This window comes from Siphateles boraxobius, unplaced genomic scaffold (genome assembly GCF_051911475.1).
Source record: "Siphateles boraxobius isolate OS27281-9 unplaced genomic scaffold, OSU_SipBor_1 130, whole genome shotgun sequence".
In the NCBI taxonomy this organism is placed as follows: domain Eukaryota; kingdom Metazoa; phylum Chordata; class Actinopteri; order Cypriniformes; family Leuciscidae; genus Siphateles; species Siphateles boraxobius.
Window position 1 is genome coordinate 24,387,786 of NW_027508734.1, and position 18,910 is coordinate 24,406,695.

Below are 18,910 nucleotides of genomic sequence, written 5' to 3' on the forward strand. Positions count from 1 at the left end.
AAGATTATGTGTGCTTGGCGCTGCTGCTTCTCTTGAGCTGCGCCAGAGCGATCTCACGCCACAGCGCCAAAACGGTATTTATGTTTTTGAATTTCGTAAGAAAATGGACGTAATTTGAAATCTGAGACTTTGTTTCATATCAATAGTAACAAAGCACAAAGATTATTGCGTTTATTGGATGGGATGCGCGCTACAATGATCCATTCATTCATCAACTTAAAACAGGATGACTAATCGATTCTTGGGATTTAAGAATCGATATCGGTTCGTAAAAATGAGAATCGATTAAAATCGAGAAATCGATATTTTTTACCCAGCCCTAGAGTTGAACGTTCTTATAAAGTTTTGAATAAAGTTCTCATAACCAAGAAATAACGTTAATACAACGTCTAAAAACTGGACATTTTGAATGTTCCTAGAACATTCAGAAATAACGTTTTTCTAACTTAATGGGAATGTTATGAAAATGTTCTTATAACCTAAAATTGTTACCTGGGGAAGAGGAGAGATTCACGATTGCACTGAACACGTTTTAAGTGCAGGATTCTCTGAGCGAGCCCAGAGAAAATAGACCAACGTGAGCAGCGTAACGTTATATCTGAGCGCGCGGCACATTATATTCAGCGCACGAGCAGAGAGATTCGCGCTCGCGCATTATATTAATGTACTTTCGCGCTACAATAATGCACTCTCGACATTTGACAGGAAAATAACGCCATAGTTCTGCAGCAACCATCTTCCCTGTAACGTAACACCAGAGCTTAGAAGTGCAACATTTTAAAGGGTCCGTCTGAAACAGTGTCGCGCAGCTTAACGTTCGTTCCGAACGTTGTGTAATTAAATACATCGGTATGGCGGTATATTAAAAATTAATATCATAACAAAAATATGCACCGGTTTTCGGTATGAACCGGTTTACCGCCCAGCACTACATTGAAATAATATTTCACAACATTACTGGGTTTGTTTTGTATTTTTAATCAGATAAATGCAGCCTTGGTGAGCAGAAGAGAGTTCTTTTAAAAACATTAAAAATCTTACCAACCCCAAACTTTTGAACGGCAGTGTACAGTATATAGTGTATCAGGCGAGTGGACTAAAAAAATGTACCAGCCAATGCCGATTCTATTGCCAGACGTGCATAGAGGGTTGTGTTAACATCTTCACTTTAACTCTCGGTCTGCTATTGTTCCCATATTTTATATTGGTACAATCTTACCCTAAATGACAATCTACACACGTGCATACGCATATTCAGTTTATGCAACTGCTTGCTATATATGAATGATTTTAATAGGCTACTTAAAAAGGTGGGGGAAGTCAAAGTTTTAGGTTGACGCATATAGCACAGAATAGACTGGGCAGGCAACTGTTACTTATAAGTGACGTGTTTGATGTTAAAAAGAGTAAAAAGTGCAATAAGCTGCTGAAAACAACTCATTGTGGTTCTAAAGCTGTCTGACACACACACACACACACACACACACGCGCGCGCGAAGCTTCGTGCACAGAAAGCCAACTCCCAAAATTAATTCGATCCCGAATACATTACCAAGTTATGCAAAGAGTTGTTGGTATTTAATTAAAAAACAAAAAAGTAGTTGTTTACATTAAAATTAAACTGACATTGTCAGATTTGTGATATTACTTTTTATGTAATGCTAAAACGTTGCTGTTCACTTTCAGAAGTTGTAGTGATGCTTTCTTTTCCCAGAAAGAATGTGAAACTTTTTATATTTTTTATATCATATTCCATTTTTAAATATATTTAAATACAATTTCAATTGATTTTACATTATCGTATCACATATCGAATATTGCATTATTTAACAATATATATTGTTTTATTCTTCAAAATCGTGCAGCCCTACAGAGTAGTGTTGTGAGGTCATAAGTGGTACTGTAAGTAGTACATCATTAGAAAATTGGTTTAGTAGAGCTGTTTTCAGGGCGGTTGTCTGGTTTGGATGATATTCAGAGTTTATCGATTCATCTACTCGAAAAGGATGATTGTGGAAATAAACAATTCAATAATGCTTTTATGTGTTTTGCAGAGAACAAGAGAGGAAGTTTAGAAAGGGCCACATGGTGAAAGTTACTAGAAAAGAATATATTCATAGTGTGTGCTGTGTCTTTTATAAGAGACTTGATGACTGTAAACAATGCAGATGCACTAGGGACGCCAAGTCCACACTGGTCACAGTAAGATTTCAGGTGAAATTTACCTACATGTTAGCCCAGCGAGCACTGACATGATTGTTGGTTGAGATTGATGGTAGACTACTATAGTATTTGCAGCGAACGTAATCTTTATTTACAAAGAAATGCTTCAACACTGAATACATTGAGCCAGCTTCATTTTTTCAAGAAAGTTAGTTTTGCACGTTTCTGTTGCAGACGTGATGTGACATGCAGTGAACAAGATGGATGGACTCCACAAACATTTTCACCATTTCTTTGCAGGATTAATTAATGCATTTATCACCCAACCTCAACCTCAAATGTGTGAATGGCAGAGGAAGAGATCATGCTTATGAAGAGCAAATAGACAGTAAAGTTAAACTAGAGGTCTTTTCCTAAAGTGTGGCTGGAGCAGCTGATATTTTTAGCAGCATTTTGGTTGCTCCCTCCACTGGCTGTAAGAGTCAGGTTTCACCGTCGGCCGCTGTTCTTCTCTGAACTTCTCAGTGAAAGGCTCTTGATGGAGACCACCAGGGATTGTGATCAGCTGCTTTCAGGACACGTGTGGGCGCTGCAGAAAGAAAGCTGGGTCTGTCTATTGACAGACTACACCAGGCTTGAGTGATTCACTTCCTTAGAGTTTGTCAATCAATGTGTCTGTGTAGAACTTAATACCATCTTGCTGTTTGATGGCATATTGTGTTTCATGCCATTAGGATGTTCTGTAGCCCAATTGAGGTCATCTAGCATTCTCATCGTTTGTATTAGTTACGAAAAATTGAATAGTATTTAGGTCATATAGTTGAGATTGGCTAGTTGAAATGTAAAGAAGGTTTTTAGTGCTTTCTCTGAGTTTTTGTTTCTCTACAGGACTCTGAATCTCTGGACAGCTGTATCCAGAGCACGCTCTCTGCTCTCTACCCTCCATTTGAAGCCACTGCGGCCACCGTGCTATGCCAGGTGTTGGACGTGGTCGAGACAACATACCGTGGGGACGGACTGCGCTACATCATTGACTTCCTGGTGCCTTCTAAACACATCCTTCAGAGCATTCAACAAGATGCATGCGTGAGTCTTAAAGTTTCCTTTCATTCATTCATTCATTCATTCATTCATTAGCTCTAACCCTGATAAAACTCACCTGAACACTCTGATTAAGGTGTTAGGATTACTAGAAAGTTTCAGGCAGGGGTGTTTTATCAGGTTTGGAGCTAAAGTCTCCATGACCCTCCAGGAAGTTGCCTATCCCTGATCTAATCGAATGAAAACCTTAAATCTAGACTAATACAATTTAGAGATTGACAGATATAGAATTTTACCGGTAGCGATAACTAAGTTGCGCAGTACCTGCCAATAACCGATTAATTAGCCGATAGTTTATAAATTGTTTTTTAAATTAAATCAAATGCATTCCTGTTTTTTTTTTTATAAGTTCCTCTCAGCTGCATGAACATATGAATTGGAAAAACAAAAAGTTTCATATATTACCTGCTATTCATTTTCACTGAAATGTAGGCCTAATTGTTTGACAGTTGGTGACATATACAGTATCATATACAGTATATCCTTGGGAAAACGAACGCCAGTGCATTGCCATTGCGACTTACCTATGATGACTTGACAGCTGAGCGCAGGCATTTCACTCACGTTGGATAGGCTATGCGTCAATATCACATTTGCACAGTCTGCACTATTTGAATTCGTGATTGGTTGACTGGCAAATTAAAATATTTAACAGAACGATAAAATAACGTTGTTAACCGGTTAATGGCTATTTCAAATAAGCATGTCTGTTCAGAATGATTAAATTTAATTTTGTTTCCGTTTCTGGTTGTTCCTGTCAAAATTTTGTTCATTTGTTTTCGTTCATTGAACAGGTTCGGAGCCCTGATTACTGCTACATTTTAAACTTGAAAGTACAATGTTTACATTTGGTATTTATATAGCAATATTTTATGTTGGGCCTGTAATCATTTGTTTTTGAAAAGTGTTTTATATTTCATTCATATTTTATATTTCTACATTCTTAATCAAACATTTGCTCAGGAGTTCTAAATAAAAGTAGAAAAAATAATCACATATGAATGAGTACATTTTTGAGTATATACTCAATATATATATCAACTATTCTTTTAGTTGATATATACTAAAAGAAAGTATTTTCCATGTGGTAAATATATATATAGACTATTAATTGATTGAATTTACAGAAAAGGTCGTGATATCGTGATATATATCGTTATCAGGACATGAGATGACTTCTATCTTGATATGAGATTTTGGTCATTTCGCCCAGCCCTAGCGAGAATTAAAGCAAAAGTGATGAAAGAGGGCAAGTCAAGACGGCACAGACAGAAGGCTGATCTAATGTTATGTTATCCTACCCGAGCATTCCAAAATATGAATAATTTAATATGCCGCTTAAACATTAACATGAGCCGCTTAAAATTAAGAAAGTTATCAACATAACTGATATTCAAAATCAGCAGCAAGCGCTGCTTTGTTCATGTTTCGTATATTTCGTATATCCTTGTTTCGGTTCCTCCTTTTGAATGACGAATATTAACTATTGATACCTGCTGTGCTGTGTGTTCAAGTGCAGCTTTTTGGTCCAGACGCAGCCAACGCGAGGCAACAACACCGTAGTTTTTTTTTTTGCCACTTATTCTTTGAGTTCGGCTTGGTGTGTCTCCGCTTAATGCAATTAGACCATAACAATCATGACATTTAAACATTTTGTTAAAGATTTGCATGTATTTTTGTCACATTTGTTCTAATCGTTTAAAGCAATATGACTCCGTGTTCTGTAGACAGAGTACTGTGTACTTCACTTTTCATTGTCGAGGCTTTAAATACGCATCTGATGTATTCTGCTCAGTGCTGAGTGTTGCGTCACAATTTCAAAACAAACACCACGAGGCGTCAGTGATGGTTTTTATTTCCCCTTTAGAGGCTGCTCTCGTACTGTGTAATGACAGCAGACCCTTTTCAGCTGCTCCCACCACAAACAGGAAATTGGGAACCGGTATATTGGTGTGGATTATAACCGATAACCGATATAACTAGATAACCAGAAATCGGTTATCTGTGCCGATGAGTCTTTATAAATTATATTTAGTCAACCTCTAACAAATTTTATAGACATGCTTTCACATGCATTCAACTGATAATGTATGTGTGAGTGACACATTTCCCCTTCATTCTTTTCTTGTCTCTTACTCACTGCTTTAATTATTCTGCCCTTTTATCTCAGCCTAACATTTGCAGCCATATTTTGTTAGTTTCTTCTTGCGTTTTGTCATGTCCTCTTCCGTGTCATGTTTTGTTAGCTGAGCCGCCACTCATCATTAGTCATTATGAGGGTGTACCAGAACACAACAGAACACAAACAGAACACACATACACGTGTGTTAAAACAAAAGACTCGGCAAGCCTGTTGGCCTGAATGTTTGTGTTATTGGTTCTTGTTTTGGTCATTTGAGAAGAGGGCCTCAGAAGTTCTGATCCTTCGCAGCCAGATCAGCAAAGATAGGCACACTCCCATGCTCTACACAGCTGTCTACATACATGTTCTTTACACTTGACTTCAGCTTCTTGTTCCTTAGTTACAGTTTTCTTTGTGACACCCCCATATGCTACACGCACAGCATTCTTGACTTTGAGTGACAAGGAGAGACAGGAAATAATGGGGAGATGGCTATCAGGAAATAACAAAAGCCGGACTCAATCTCATGTTGCTGAAAAGATCGGCTTAGACTAGATGAATTTCCAGACTAATTTATGTACACATGCTGTAATAATCAAGCTGCAGAGTTTTGCAGAGTCAAAGCTGTGTGTGTGTGTGTAGTCAAGCTACAGTCTTAGATCATTTAAGCCTGTTAGTCCGGTTCACAAAATGAGACTTTTATGAATTTGGTTGATGATATTTATATGACACTTTAACAAGGTGAACTGTGGTCTTAGTATGACTGAAAACAAAAGTTTAAATTGCATGTAAACGCGCTTTATGACTTGCCTGTTGTTTCTGACTATAGAGTCCTCACAATTATAACCACAATTATCAGGCCTCCTCTGCACACTTACACAAAGGAATATTGGTGGAATTTCATAACTGAACGCCAGCCCCAATGGAGAACGGGACTTTTTTTCAGGTGCACAACTGCAAAAAAGACCCTTTAACAGGACCCCTACCAGTATACCCCCTTTTAGTGTCTTGTTTTTTGTAGTTTGTGTGCATGTGCGTGTGTGTGTCAATATGTGCATTTATGTTCTTGTGAACCCTGTGGGAACAGTGGCTGCTCGCTGCACCTGGGGTCAGTGAAGTGTCTCCAGGTCTGTCTATTTCTTCGTGTAGGTGGGGGCTGCAGCTTGAAGGTGAATGAGAATATAATAATGGGAAACAGAAGCTTAAACTGAGAGGTCTGTGAATAAAAAGCCCTTTCACCCCCCCACCCCTACCCTCGGCGCAAGGACATTCAACCCTCCTTCCTCCCTTGCCCTGCTCTTCCTTTCAAAGGAAGCGGGTCATTTTCAGCAGACCGTAGTAAACTTGAGCAGAATTTTACTTCTTCCCACTCCATTTTCAAGCATACGTGTATAATTTGTTATTATTGTGTATCTTTTCTGTTGTCACACTATTTTGCTTGAAATAAATAAATAAGTAAGTAAGTAAGAATATTCATTTCATCACTGGTATATCCAAAAGCACATTTGCATCAAGTTACACAGAACCAGTCAGTATTACAGTCTGTGTGACATGACTGTCAAAGCATATAGGAAGAAACACTGAAACGTGGAGTTGTTTCGGGACTCCAAGGCTATTTTCTCCTTTAGTGTCCCTGTACACTTCCTTTGTAAAATTAATTCAAATGAATGAAACGGGGTACAGAGAGACTGCTGGGCCTTCTCTCTAAAATTGAATTACAATAAAGGGGCTTATTGTCCAAACTGTCTTAGTAAATCATCTAGAAGCATCCGTATTCAAAAAGAATCTCTTATAATCCCTGTCCACTTTAAATCCCTGTGATCTTATTATCTGTATTATTCACTGTTGTGTTAATTAAATGGCATTTTAAAAACATAGTGAAAGTGACAGATTGTTGAAATGTTTTTTTATGAAGCTTTAATTGTATTAGTTTATCATTAGTTAATAAAAATGTATTGTATGTAGGGCTGCACGATCCATGCTAAAATGTGAATCACGATTTTTCTCCATGAGAATTGAGATCACGATTCTCTTACACGATTCTCATTTTTTCAACCAAAATTTACTGCACTCAAGTACAAAAAAAAAAAAAAAACACATGACATTCAGTATAATAAAGTGCAGGAGTAACAAAATGTTTTCTCTTTTCTTTATTTTAGACCCCTTAAAGTGAATCATTTTAAAGCTTTATGTTGTTGAACATAAGTTAACATTAACATCTACAATAATAAATAAAAATAACTAAAAAGAAGCTGTGCTTTTTACTCCAATTGGCACAGAACCTTAAAGTTTCTTGGCCAAGAACACTAACCTACCAACATTTTGAGGTTTCAGGGAGGAACGCAGGGTACAATGTTCCCCCCTGTGCTAAAAACCCTTTCTGATGGGGGACTTGTAACAGTGATAGAGAGGTATTTCCTTGCCAGCACAGACAGTTTTGGATATTGCTTTTATAGAAGTTTGTTTCGTCTAGCCGCTGGTACTTTGTGATTTAGCAGTTTTGTTTTTAAGCATCTCATACTTTAGTTTAGGATAAGTTTTTAATTGAGATAAGTTTTATAATATAACTTTGCTTTTCATTTATTACTTAAAGATCACTTGAAGTTTTTACATAGCTACATTAAAAACTAATCACACCTGCAAACTTTTCGCTTTTCGGCGACAATCGCCGTTTTTCTCGGCCAATTGGGTCATTTACGTGAATCGCGTAGAACCGGAGAGTTTTTTCTTTGGGGGGGGGGGGGGGGGTCTTAGGCCATTTTTCCTGCCGACCAAAATTTCATTCTTTCAAATGTAGGCGCGTTGGCGTGGAAAGGCGCTCATAATCCGCCGGAGCCACCACAACATTGCCCAACATAAAATGGCAAACGTAATGCAAGCGGAACGAAACTGCTCGTTATTCTGTGGTTGACGGACCGTTTATCAGTTTGGACCAAAGCAGCGCGAGCCGAGCTTGATCAAGCGACACTGTTACTACACTGCGCTAAGAGATCAAGTAAAGGAATAATTTGAATTTGCCACAGAAGTAATAACATCGCTGCGAGATCTAGTGAGAAACATTCACATTTTTCCGTTATTAACGGATCAAACAGCACTGACGTGGAAACCAGGAAGAAACATTGTGCCATGAATGAACTATCCAGTGTCCACAGATCAGCAACATTCACCATGGATTTACTGTAGTAACACTAACCGCAACCATGGAAGTTTGGCAGGAATAGTAGGCTATAATGCCTTCAAGTAACATTACGTCGGTTTTATTTTGACATTATGAATACAATTGCTGCACTCAAACTAATCTGAACTAAAATATGTTTGTTTATAACTACTACAATATTACATTTCATTTTTTCCAAGGAGCTGTTTTGTTTTATATGCTCCTAAGAAGAGTCAATTATAGCTCCAGAATTGCTCAAACTAAAACAAATATCATACTTTATGATGTTAGTTTTCATTTAAAAAAAGAATAAAAAAAATTAAATCAAGAAAATTACCAAAAACATGGTAAACAGTAAATTCTAACAACATAGGTCTATTTAGATAAACAATCTGGCGAGCATGTTGTTTTAGGTTAATACAGCAAATTTCTGTCTAATAAAGCGCTCAGAAATGTGTCACCTTTTTTACTCTGAGGAGTTTGCAGGTCTGACTAATAGCCTAACTAATAAAGTTGACTCATTATTTAAAACAAGTAAACAGTCATTAATAAAATAAGAACAAATACACAAATTACAAGCAGAGATGAATACTAAATAAAAAAGTTTACAAAGTCTAACAGTAGTATTCAGGTACAGAAATTAATAATTGTGCCTAAATGTAAAATAACACTATTTGTTCACTGTATAAATTAAATATAGTTTCATCAATTTGACAATTTTGTGTTTATGTGTCCGTTCAAGGGCAAGGAAACGCAAAAGAGGAATCAATTCTGTATTCGAGCGCTGTCTGACACGAGCCTCTCTCTCTCTCTCTCTCTCTCTCTCTCTCTCTCTCTCTCTCTCTCTCTCTCTCTCTCTCTCTATCTCTCTTTCTCTCTCTCTCTCTCTCTCTCTTTCTCTCTCTCTCTCTCTTTCTCTCTGTGCGCTTCGAGTGTGTGTGGCTGGGGGCTGTGCGCACAGATAACGCGTGTGTCCCGGTTTTCGTCTCTTCTTCTGCGATTAAAATTGTTTAAATGTGTAAATTGGCAAGACAATACACGTCCAAATGATAAACTTTCACTCTATGATGGTTATATTTAGCAGTTAATCCGCGAATCACATGCGTGCCGAACCGAAGTGCGATCCATTCCACCCTTAGTGCGTTATCTCATTGAATATCACTGGCAGAGTCGTAGAAATGCAGGATTAAGATCGCATGGGGCGTTGAATCGAGATTGCGATCTTTTAACGATTAATCGTGCAGCCCTAATTGTATGCATTTTATTTTTGGCAATACATGTTTTCCCTTAAAATCCCCAATGAGCAAGCCATTGATACATGCATTCAAACATAGATGTTCAGATGTTCTGAGACTATATTCATTTTCTTATTGTCTTCAGGAAAAATGGAAGACAAACCAGTTATCTCATGACACTTTGTGTACTTAGAATGGGGAAAAATGGAAAACATTAATTGCAACTTTGTCTTTTCTTCATGTTTTAAAGTCCTGAAAATTATATGTGGCAAATATAATAATTTAGCATTTTGGATGACCCATTGACAGAATCCTGCCTCTAGCTCTCTGTTTTGTTAGATTTTTATTGCAGCATATTGAAATTTGGAATGCATTTCTTTCTAATAAAAAACTAAAATGTGTCCGGCAAGTCTTTCTATATAACCGAAAACAGTTCAATTAACATTGATTGATTGCCTGACTGGTTCTTCCCTCTCTCCTCTCTACAGTTTCCATACTGTGGTTACCTTTTTCGTCATGAAGGCTGGCCACTGTGTGTTCATGAGAAGGTCATAATCCAGCTCTCCTCTTTGGACTGGCGTGTGTTACGACCCAGCGATTTCTACTTGCAGGTGACGCCAACACCCAAAAGCTCCCCGCGCATCACAGTGAAGTGTCTGGCAGTTAGTGGGCAGTATGTGGAGGAGCTTACCGTACCGGAGCTAGCATACACCTCTCTATTCACCATGGACTGGCTGGAGTCCATCAACCGGGAGAGGACTGTGGTCAGAAGAACCGCCCTGGAACACTGTCTTTTATCAGCGGATAATGACATTTTTAGGGTACCGTGGGAGGATATTGTTCACCCAGAGTTTATCAGCAGACCTTCCAAAGTTACAGAACAAGGCGGAAGTAGAGGAATGGCCAAGGAAGTTTCAGACACAGAGAGGAGGGACTCTGACGTAGATCAAGAAAACAACCCTGAGGACTTACAATGTAGGATTTTTATTGACACTTCCACAGACCAATCAGGGGAGATGGACTGTCAGAGCAAGGAGTTTAAGCTCCTCCCTGCTCTCAGTGAGATCAATAAAGATAGCAGTGGGCAGAGCTCTAGCAGCACAGCGGAGGATTCAGAGGGGGAGTATGTGGAGCTAGCCGATATCTCCTTACCACGCTTTTCCCCACAGAAGGGCTCTCTCACTCAAGCCATTAGTATGAACTACAGAAATCTACATAAACCGCAGACTGCTGGTTCTACTCAGCCTAAAGCCAAACGAGAGGAGAGTCTTTTGAGGAATGGTGCATGCTCACAGAGCATGGTGTGTGCCATGCTGATTGAGGAAAACCTGAGTGATGCCTACCAATCTGTGATCTTAACCCCCACTGCTCTTGCAGAGGTAGAGATTCCGCTTCAGCAGGTGGACGATTCTAAGCCCACATCTGCTGCAGGTACAACCTCTTGTGACCGTGTGTCTGAGCATGAGTCTGAGAGAGAGATGTCCGATTGTGATACTGCTCCACTATCTGATATGTCAACACAAACAGACAGTAAACCAGTCATCATATCACTAGACAACAGTGTCATCAGCACATCACAACCTGACAGCAAACTAGACAGCACATCACAACTAGTCAGTGAGCCAATCAAGACATCACAACCTGACAGCAAACTAGACAGCACATCACAACTAGTCAGTGAGCCAATCAAGACATCAAAACCTGACAGCAAACTAGACAGCACAACACTACTAGTCAGTGAGCCAATCAAGACATCACAACCTGACAGCAAACTAGACAGCACATCCCAACTAGTCAGTGAGCCAATCAAGACATCTCAACCAGACATTGAACCAGTAAGCATATCTCAACCAGACCTTAAACCACTATGCATATCACAACTTGAGAGCAAACTAGTCAGCACATCACAACCAGACAACAGACTAGTCAGCACGTTACAGCTTGTCAATGAGCCAGTCAAGACATCACAATCAGAAGTTGAACCAGTAAGCATATGTCAGCTAGACAGTAATTTAGCCAGCATGTCACAAGTCATTGAGCCAGTCAAGACATCACAACCAGATGGTAAACCAGTAAGCACAACTCAGCTAGACAAACTAGTCAGCATGTCAAAACCAGTCAGCATGTTACTAATAGTCAATGAGCCAGTCAAGACATTACAACCAGACCTTAAACTATTAAGCATATCTCAACTAGACAGCAAACTAGTTAGCACATCACAACCAGATAACCAACGATTTGACACATCACAACTAGAATGTGAACTAGCTAGCATATCTCCACCATACAGCAAACCACTCAACACATCACATCTATACAAAATGCCACTAAGAACATCACAACCAAACAGCAACACAGTCGACATGGCGCAACCACACAGTGAAGTAACTAGTACATCACAGCCAGAGAATGAAATGTTATCTGGTAATTTAGAGAGTAAAAACTCAGAACAAGTTTCTCTGGATAATATTGAACTCTTTGTGTCTGATCCTGCTGCAGAAGCAGAAGTCAGATCTAAATCTGAGCAGATGAGAGGTGATTGTGGCCTGGAAGGCAGTTGTGATCTGCAGAAGAGTGAAGTGTCGGTCTCTGAGCCTCAAGCTGTCAGTGTGTCTTTACAGAATCAGACTGAGCAAACAGATCACAGCCCATGTCAGATACACACACACATTCAAAAACCACCTGAGAAAGTGAATGATCTTATTGCCGTAAAAGAGGACCATAAGACATTAAGTAACAGTAGCCATGGCAAGAATGAACCTGATGGTGATTATAGTCCCAGTGCAGAGGAAGAAGGTGGGCTTGTTTCGTCTGCTCCGCAAAGCGACCAAGTAGCCTTGGCCTCTGTCACCACAGCGCCTGGGGAGCCTCCGGTTACGCTCATTTCACAAGGTCAGGTGAGGACAGAATCCTGTGAGGACAGAAAAAACGAGACAGAGGTGGAATTCCAGACAAAGGAAGAACGTGCAGAAAGAGATGTAGCGGGAAATTCGCCTTGTAAGGAGGCAAAAACAGTAGAAAAGAAAAGCATTAGAGTGTTGGAAAGCAAGATGGAGAATGAATTAGAAGCAATTTGTAGGGCCGAGGAAGTTGAAACTGATCAAACAGGTCTGGTAGATACCACGCCCAAGTCTGACTCTGACATTCGAGTTCAGGAGGAGGGCAGCTTCTCTGTAGGAACAGATGAGATTGAGAAGAAACAAACCAATGTTAAAGAGCAAGGGGGGGAGGAAAAGGAGACCAAGGCCAAAACTGTGAGTGAGCAGGAGGCCATAGTGACCAACTATTCTGAAAATAGAGTCCAGTCAGCATGCACTCAAGTCCTTGATCTAACCTCAGATATGCCAAACACAAATGGACATATGCACACCCAGGATACACCTACCACCGAACGAGAAGGGCAAAAAACAAAGGAGGAGGAAATAAAGGGGGGAAAGGAGGAGAGGCAAGAGGATGAGGTTACTTCCTCTGTGAATGGCTCTCCAGCAGAGCATCAGCAGCAAGCAGACATGGAGTCCCATTACCATCAGCAGGAAGAGCAAGGTAGAGTCATCTTTGAAAAGTCCATCCCGCTCACCTTTACTTTATCCACATGCCTTCTTTCCCTTTAAACTCCTCCCACTTTCCCCTTCCATTCGTTTTCCATCCCCATTTCTTCATCGTTACAGAGGCATCTAAGCTCTGAACTGTTTCAGATGTGTCTAAAGACTTCTTCCACTGCCTCAGCTGATGAAGAACCTACTTCTCTCCCTTCTCCTCTTCTTTATTCACTCCATTCATTCACTTTCACAGTTTCATCCTCTTCCTCATATTTTATCACTTTTGTAACTATATTTTAATTCTGTTCACTTATAATCCCCTCTATTATTCACTTTTTGCTTCTTTTAATGGTGTTTCATGTATGAATTGTGTTCTACTTGCCAAACGGTCTCCATGGTTTGTAGCAGTTGTTCACTATAGTGACTTCTGAGTCGTTTTTTCATCATTCATTCATTGCCGTGTCCACCTAGTATATTTACTCTAGATTAGCAGAATAGCTCCGGCGTTTCGACATTCAGGCCTATGACAAGTTACAAATGGCTCTCAAATGGCCCATGCTACGACCTGATAGAGCTGCTTTTCTCTTCAGGCTGAAAGAAAAGCGTGCAAGGCTCTGGTTTTACTTAGACTGGGCACTTTACAAGGATTTGCTTTGTAGCAGGTCATATTCCGGCCTCTAGACAGTTTGTTTTCAAATTTAGACACACATTAGTTCCACTGAACACTGTCCAAGATAGACAGCATTTCACATCTGAACTGCTAAAGGAAACAGCTGAAGAGAAGCCTGGGTTATGTGCAGGACTTCTGCTTTGTATACTTTAGTAACTCAATCCTGCATTCGGTTGGATTAAACTATTTTAGGACATCTGTTGCAGTGAGTAAAGCTGATATCGGATGACGTCTGTTTTGTGTGTGATCAGGAGCTGCTTGTCTGCACATTAATATACATTTTATTTTTCCCAAAAAGTTGTTTTGAACAATCATCTGGCATTTTGTTTATTAGTCCTTCGCATCAACAGGTTGCTGTCAGTGTCCCACCTCCTCTTCTTCTTCATCCAGAGGATTTGATTGCTTTGAATGTGCTCACCTGGCCCAGGTGTGGTACAGTTGTGAAGAAAGATATATGAGATGAGGTGATGTGGGTGGGCCTGAACACAATCCCTGCTGTGGGACCTCTGAAATTGCGGGGGGTAAGCAGAGGGGGATGTTTTAGTGTGTGAGTGTGTTCGGGGGTAATAGATGGAGTGTTTAAGTAATGGAGAATGGGTGGGAGGTGTGGTGGGCGGCACTGCTTTGAAGATAGGAACAGCAGAAAAAAGAAATGATGGTGTGTTTGTTGTGGTAGTTTGACTATGATAGATCTGATTCTTTCTCTCTTAGTGGGTGGTGGTTCACAAACCCTAAACATTTTTTGAGTTTCAGTTCTACAGCAAGGCTACTATGCACTATGCAGGGCCATTACCTCTATACACGCTAAAAGTAAGCTTATCTGCTTATCTTTGTTTTCATTTTTCTTTTTGTAATTTTTCCATTTTTCAGATGTTTATTCTACTCTTAATCCACTGTTTGAAAAAGTGAAAAAGATTCAGTCTGTTCTTCGGTTTTGTAATGACTGGATTTTAAAAAGTAAAACCACAAATCTTCTGTGTCAGCAGTTTGCGGTGTGTATTTTTAGTTTTGAAAGGAAAATTACCTTTGGACAATGATTCTCTAAGACCTATAAAAACTCTTGAAAAGCAGTAGAGACTTTGATGAGAATTCAGTCTGTGAAAGAGAGAGCTGATGAACTGGGCAGATGGAAGACTAAAGACTAGATGACAGTATGGATAAGCTCTACAAGAGTTTCTCATAAGTTTCTACAAGTGAGACAACATTTAATTTGTGACTGATTGGCCAGACCATTGCATTTACCGATGTATGATCTTTACAGCAGTTACACATACAGTATATACACACACATATGACGGCACAAAATCACAGACATTCTATTACAATAAAAATAATAAATGTGTCTTCAGTATGGAAATATATTGTTTAAATAGCTGGTTTTAGAGGTGTCCCTAATACTCTGACTATTCAGGGTCACGTGTTACATCAGAAAGAAAAGATAATCAGATAGAAAGGAGAATAAATGCATGAAGAATTCATGACGGAAAATGACGTCAATCATTTTGCAATCGATTTGGCTTGAGCTAAGGAATAAGTGGAAAAAATAATTTTGTTTCTAGGCCTTATGCTATAAAGTTATTAGCATAAACATGAGTGAAACTTTGGACAGTTGGTGGCGCTAGTGGGATTGATTTAGAGACTCCAAATTTGCTATGGTGACAGTCCTTACTGTCCTCTATCTGCGTGCCAAATTTCATAACTTTCCTGGAAACGGTTCTATGGGCTGCCATAGACCCTAAGTCGGAAGAAGAAGAAGAAGAAGAAGAAGCAGAATAATAATAATAATAAGAACCGGAACAGATACAATAGGTGCCTCCGCACCTTCGGTGCTTGGCCCCTAATAATCACTGAAGGGTATGGCCCATGGCCAGACTGAACTCTAGACTGTGGTGAGAGAGTGTGAAGCCAAGACTCTTCGAGGGGGGCTCATATAGTCTACTTCCTCAATGTGAGCATTTTCTGGCGAGGAGGATGTGGGGTAGACAAGGAGACAGAGAGAAAGCAAAGAGACTAAAAAAACTATTTTTTTCTTATTTGTCAAATTTATCGTAGCTGATCTATCGTACCTAACTGAAGAAGAACATTCCATTGTGTTTATATTTCTTTCCTCAGAAGCTAACCTCTTCTGTTCCAGCTCCAAATCCCTTCTGAAATATAGCAATCTCAGCCAGATTATGCTTCAGAGCAATTTATACATGTTTTTCTTGTCCTTGTGCAAGCTGTTTTACGAGTGCTGGAATTCCCAGGACTCCATCTCATCTGTATTTGATCTCAGTACCTATTTTCTGCACAGCAGTGTGTGGCAGTGCAGCGAAGCAAAACTTTAGTTTTATGACTGTCGGAAGCTGATCTCTGGTTATCTCTGAGCCCTATGATGCTGTCTGGTATATGGGGCACAGATCCAAGCTGCCTTATGGAATGATGCACAAGATGATACCTGGAATGCTTTAAATTAGCTAGGAGTGTGCCTGTTTGAGCTGCATAATGGTACAGATTGGGCAAATGCTTACGCTCAGTTCAACCATTTTTACATTGCTGTTTGTTAGTGGGGGATTCAGAGAATGTGGGTCTGCTGGCTTTGTTCAGAGTCTGAATAGATTTGTGTTTCATGACCCAGAGATTTTAGCTTTTTTTCCCCCTTTTCTAGAGCCAATGTAGTTATCAAGTCAGCCATCTGTAAGCTGTGCTGTATATCTTCAGCGAGTAAGAATCTCAGTGAAATCAGTTTTGATACTGAGTGATCAAACATTGCAGTAAACACTCACTTCAACTGATCATATTAACGTTATCTGTGAATTTTCTAAAGAATGAAGTGATGCATTATTGTCTTTAATGATAAGACAGATTGTAGATGGACTTGTCAGTGTTGTAAACTGAATTGTTTCTTTGTTTACATTTAGGTGTTTGTGTGTGTGTGTGTGTGTGCCAGTGTTGTTTGTGTTGAAATAACTCTAACCGATTTTCATATTCCAGCATCCAGTCAGGAAGTAGACCACATTGTTTGCCACCTCTCTGCTAAAACCCAGAGTGAAGACACCGCAGCAGTTCATCCACCACTGCCGCCCATCTCCCAGAGGACCCAGCCTGTCCAGAGTGAGGCACATGACATCAATCCTGATGTCCTGAACTCAGGAGTGCTCTGCCTACCTGGTGAGGCTTCTAGCTTCTAATGCCATTAATATGGTCCTTCCATCAATATGATCCAAAAGCTCAACTTTTAAAATGAATTTTAGGAACAAGAGATAAATCAGGCCATGCCCTTGTGACCGTGACAATGAGAAACACTATCTGGTTGAATCCAAACTGCAACAGTGGAGAGCTGGTGCGGATCATGGTCTACTTCTTCAGTACACTCAGGTACACACACTGCTGTTTAAAAGTTTTGGATCTATACGTCTTGTTAAAATTTTTGAAAGAAGTCTCTTATGCTTACCAAGGCTGTATATATTGATAGAAAATATGGAAAAAAGCTGTAATATTGTTATTATAATCTAAGATTCATTCATTTAGAACAATAAATCATTGATATGTTATTTTATTTACCTTGTCTTCATCAAACACATGACCTTGATTTGACTCTCAGGAAGGAAGTTAGTGCTTTGGGACTGACTGTCCTGGTGGATGCCCGCAAGTGTTCTCCTGTCCCCGCCCTCTTTAAAGCCTTCAACATCCTCCAGGTACGAACACTATGACCGTATAATTTGTAGTAACACACATATACAGTCTACCATTTGTTCATATCCTACACAGATAGAACTGTCACATACAGTTCACATCCTATAGGTATTTCCTTTCTCATACTTTCTTCAAAACTGAATGGTAATGCAAACTTGTCATAAATCTTGATATTTAAATCTAACTTCCAACCAGACATCTGCTACCGAGGAATTCTGAAGTGCTGACTAAACTAAAGTAAACCCTTGAGAAGAATTTTCATCGACATAATCAGTCATTATTGGCTAAACATGGCAAAAAGCAGCACATAAATATAATCTGATTTCCCAGCTGTGGAAATAAATAGTTGCATTCCCACACAATTACACAATAGGACATGCTCACACACGAGATTAGTAGAGAGAGGGCGATGTCTTTGGATTTCTTTTCCTCATCTGGGATTGGTTATTTTGCAGAATGCATCAACTTCTGACATGATTGTTGCTTGTTAGTAGTTATTTACAATTATTGAGATCTTATCTCAATTGTTAAAGGTTACTCTTTTACAAGAGTGGCCTGACCAAGGTGGCAGTTGAGAACACAGGCGTCATATCCCGTCAGATTACATTATATACGTTTATCTTTTAGTTTATGGAGTGTAGATGGCTTATCTCATCTTTAGAAGAATCACCTCACCAGTCATTTACATGAGTGATGTGAGGAAACCAGTAAGTAATGCTCAGAGTAACTGCAGGAACATGATCCCTGAGCACATTTAATGGAAGTGACTCCAGACTGAGTTTGTGTTCTAGACCTTAATGCAGATTAATGCTGCTTTTTTCTTCTGCCAAAAACCTGGCCTACTTTGACAGACTGAGGATGTGCCAATGCTGACTTCACCATTTAAACATCCTGAGTGAGATAGAGAGAGATAGATATGAGCAATATAAAAGTAAAATTGATGAATGCTTTTATAGACAATGATGTTTTGAGTAGTACAGGGCCTCTGTGAGAGCTTTTCATTGTCTTTATGAACTCATTTGAGATTTAAAACATCTGCAGAAATTCTCCAAATGACCTTTGCGTGGTTTATTTTTTCTAATTTCTGTAATCCATGATAGACAGCATACAAGTGCTGTCTTGTGAAAAAGGTGGCTTTACTGAAAGTATAAGAAATTCTTGATGATGTACTGCTAAACTATGTGAATGTCACGTGTTTGAATGCCCTTCAGTGTATTCAGGGTCAGTGCTAACACTGACAGATGAGGT

At 39.4% G+C, this 18,910-nt stretch overlaps 1 protein-coding gene across 10 annotated transcripts in view; it reads left to right on the forward strand.

The window, feature by feature from the left end:
• Nucleotides 1–18,910, forward strand: part of plekhg4 (pleckstrin homology domain containing, family G (with RhoGef domain) member 4) — a 99,299-nt gene that overhangs the window by 31,067 nt on the left and 49,322 nt on the right. For 7 of the 10 annotated variants that reach the window (XM_077228829.1, XM_077228830.1, XM_077228831.1 and 4 more), the window contains exons 2-6: nt 3,052–3,249; nt 10,267–13,321; nt 16,961–17,137; nt 17,221–17,344; nt 17,571–17,664. In XM_077228829.1, the coding sequence (XP_077084944.1) occupies nt 10,504–13,321; nt 16,961–17,137; nt 17,221–17,344; nt 17,571–17,664 (3,213 nt within the window). In that variant the 5' untranslated portion in view covers nt 3,052–3,249; nt 10,267–10,503. The remainder of the gene's footprint in view (nt 1–3,051; nt 3,250–10,266; nt 13,322–16,960; nt 17,138–17,220; nt 17,345–17,570; nt 17,665–18,910) is intronic. The other 3 variants (XM_077228834.1, XM_077228832.1, XM_077228833.1) reach the window with 1 other exon arrangement.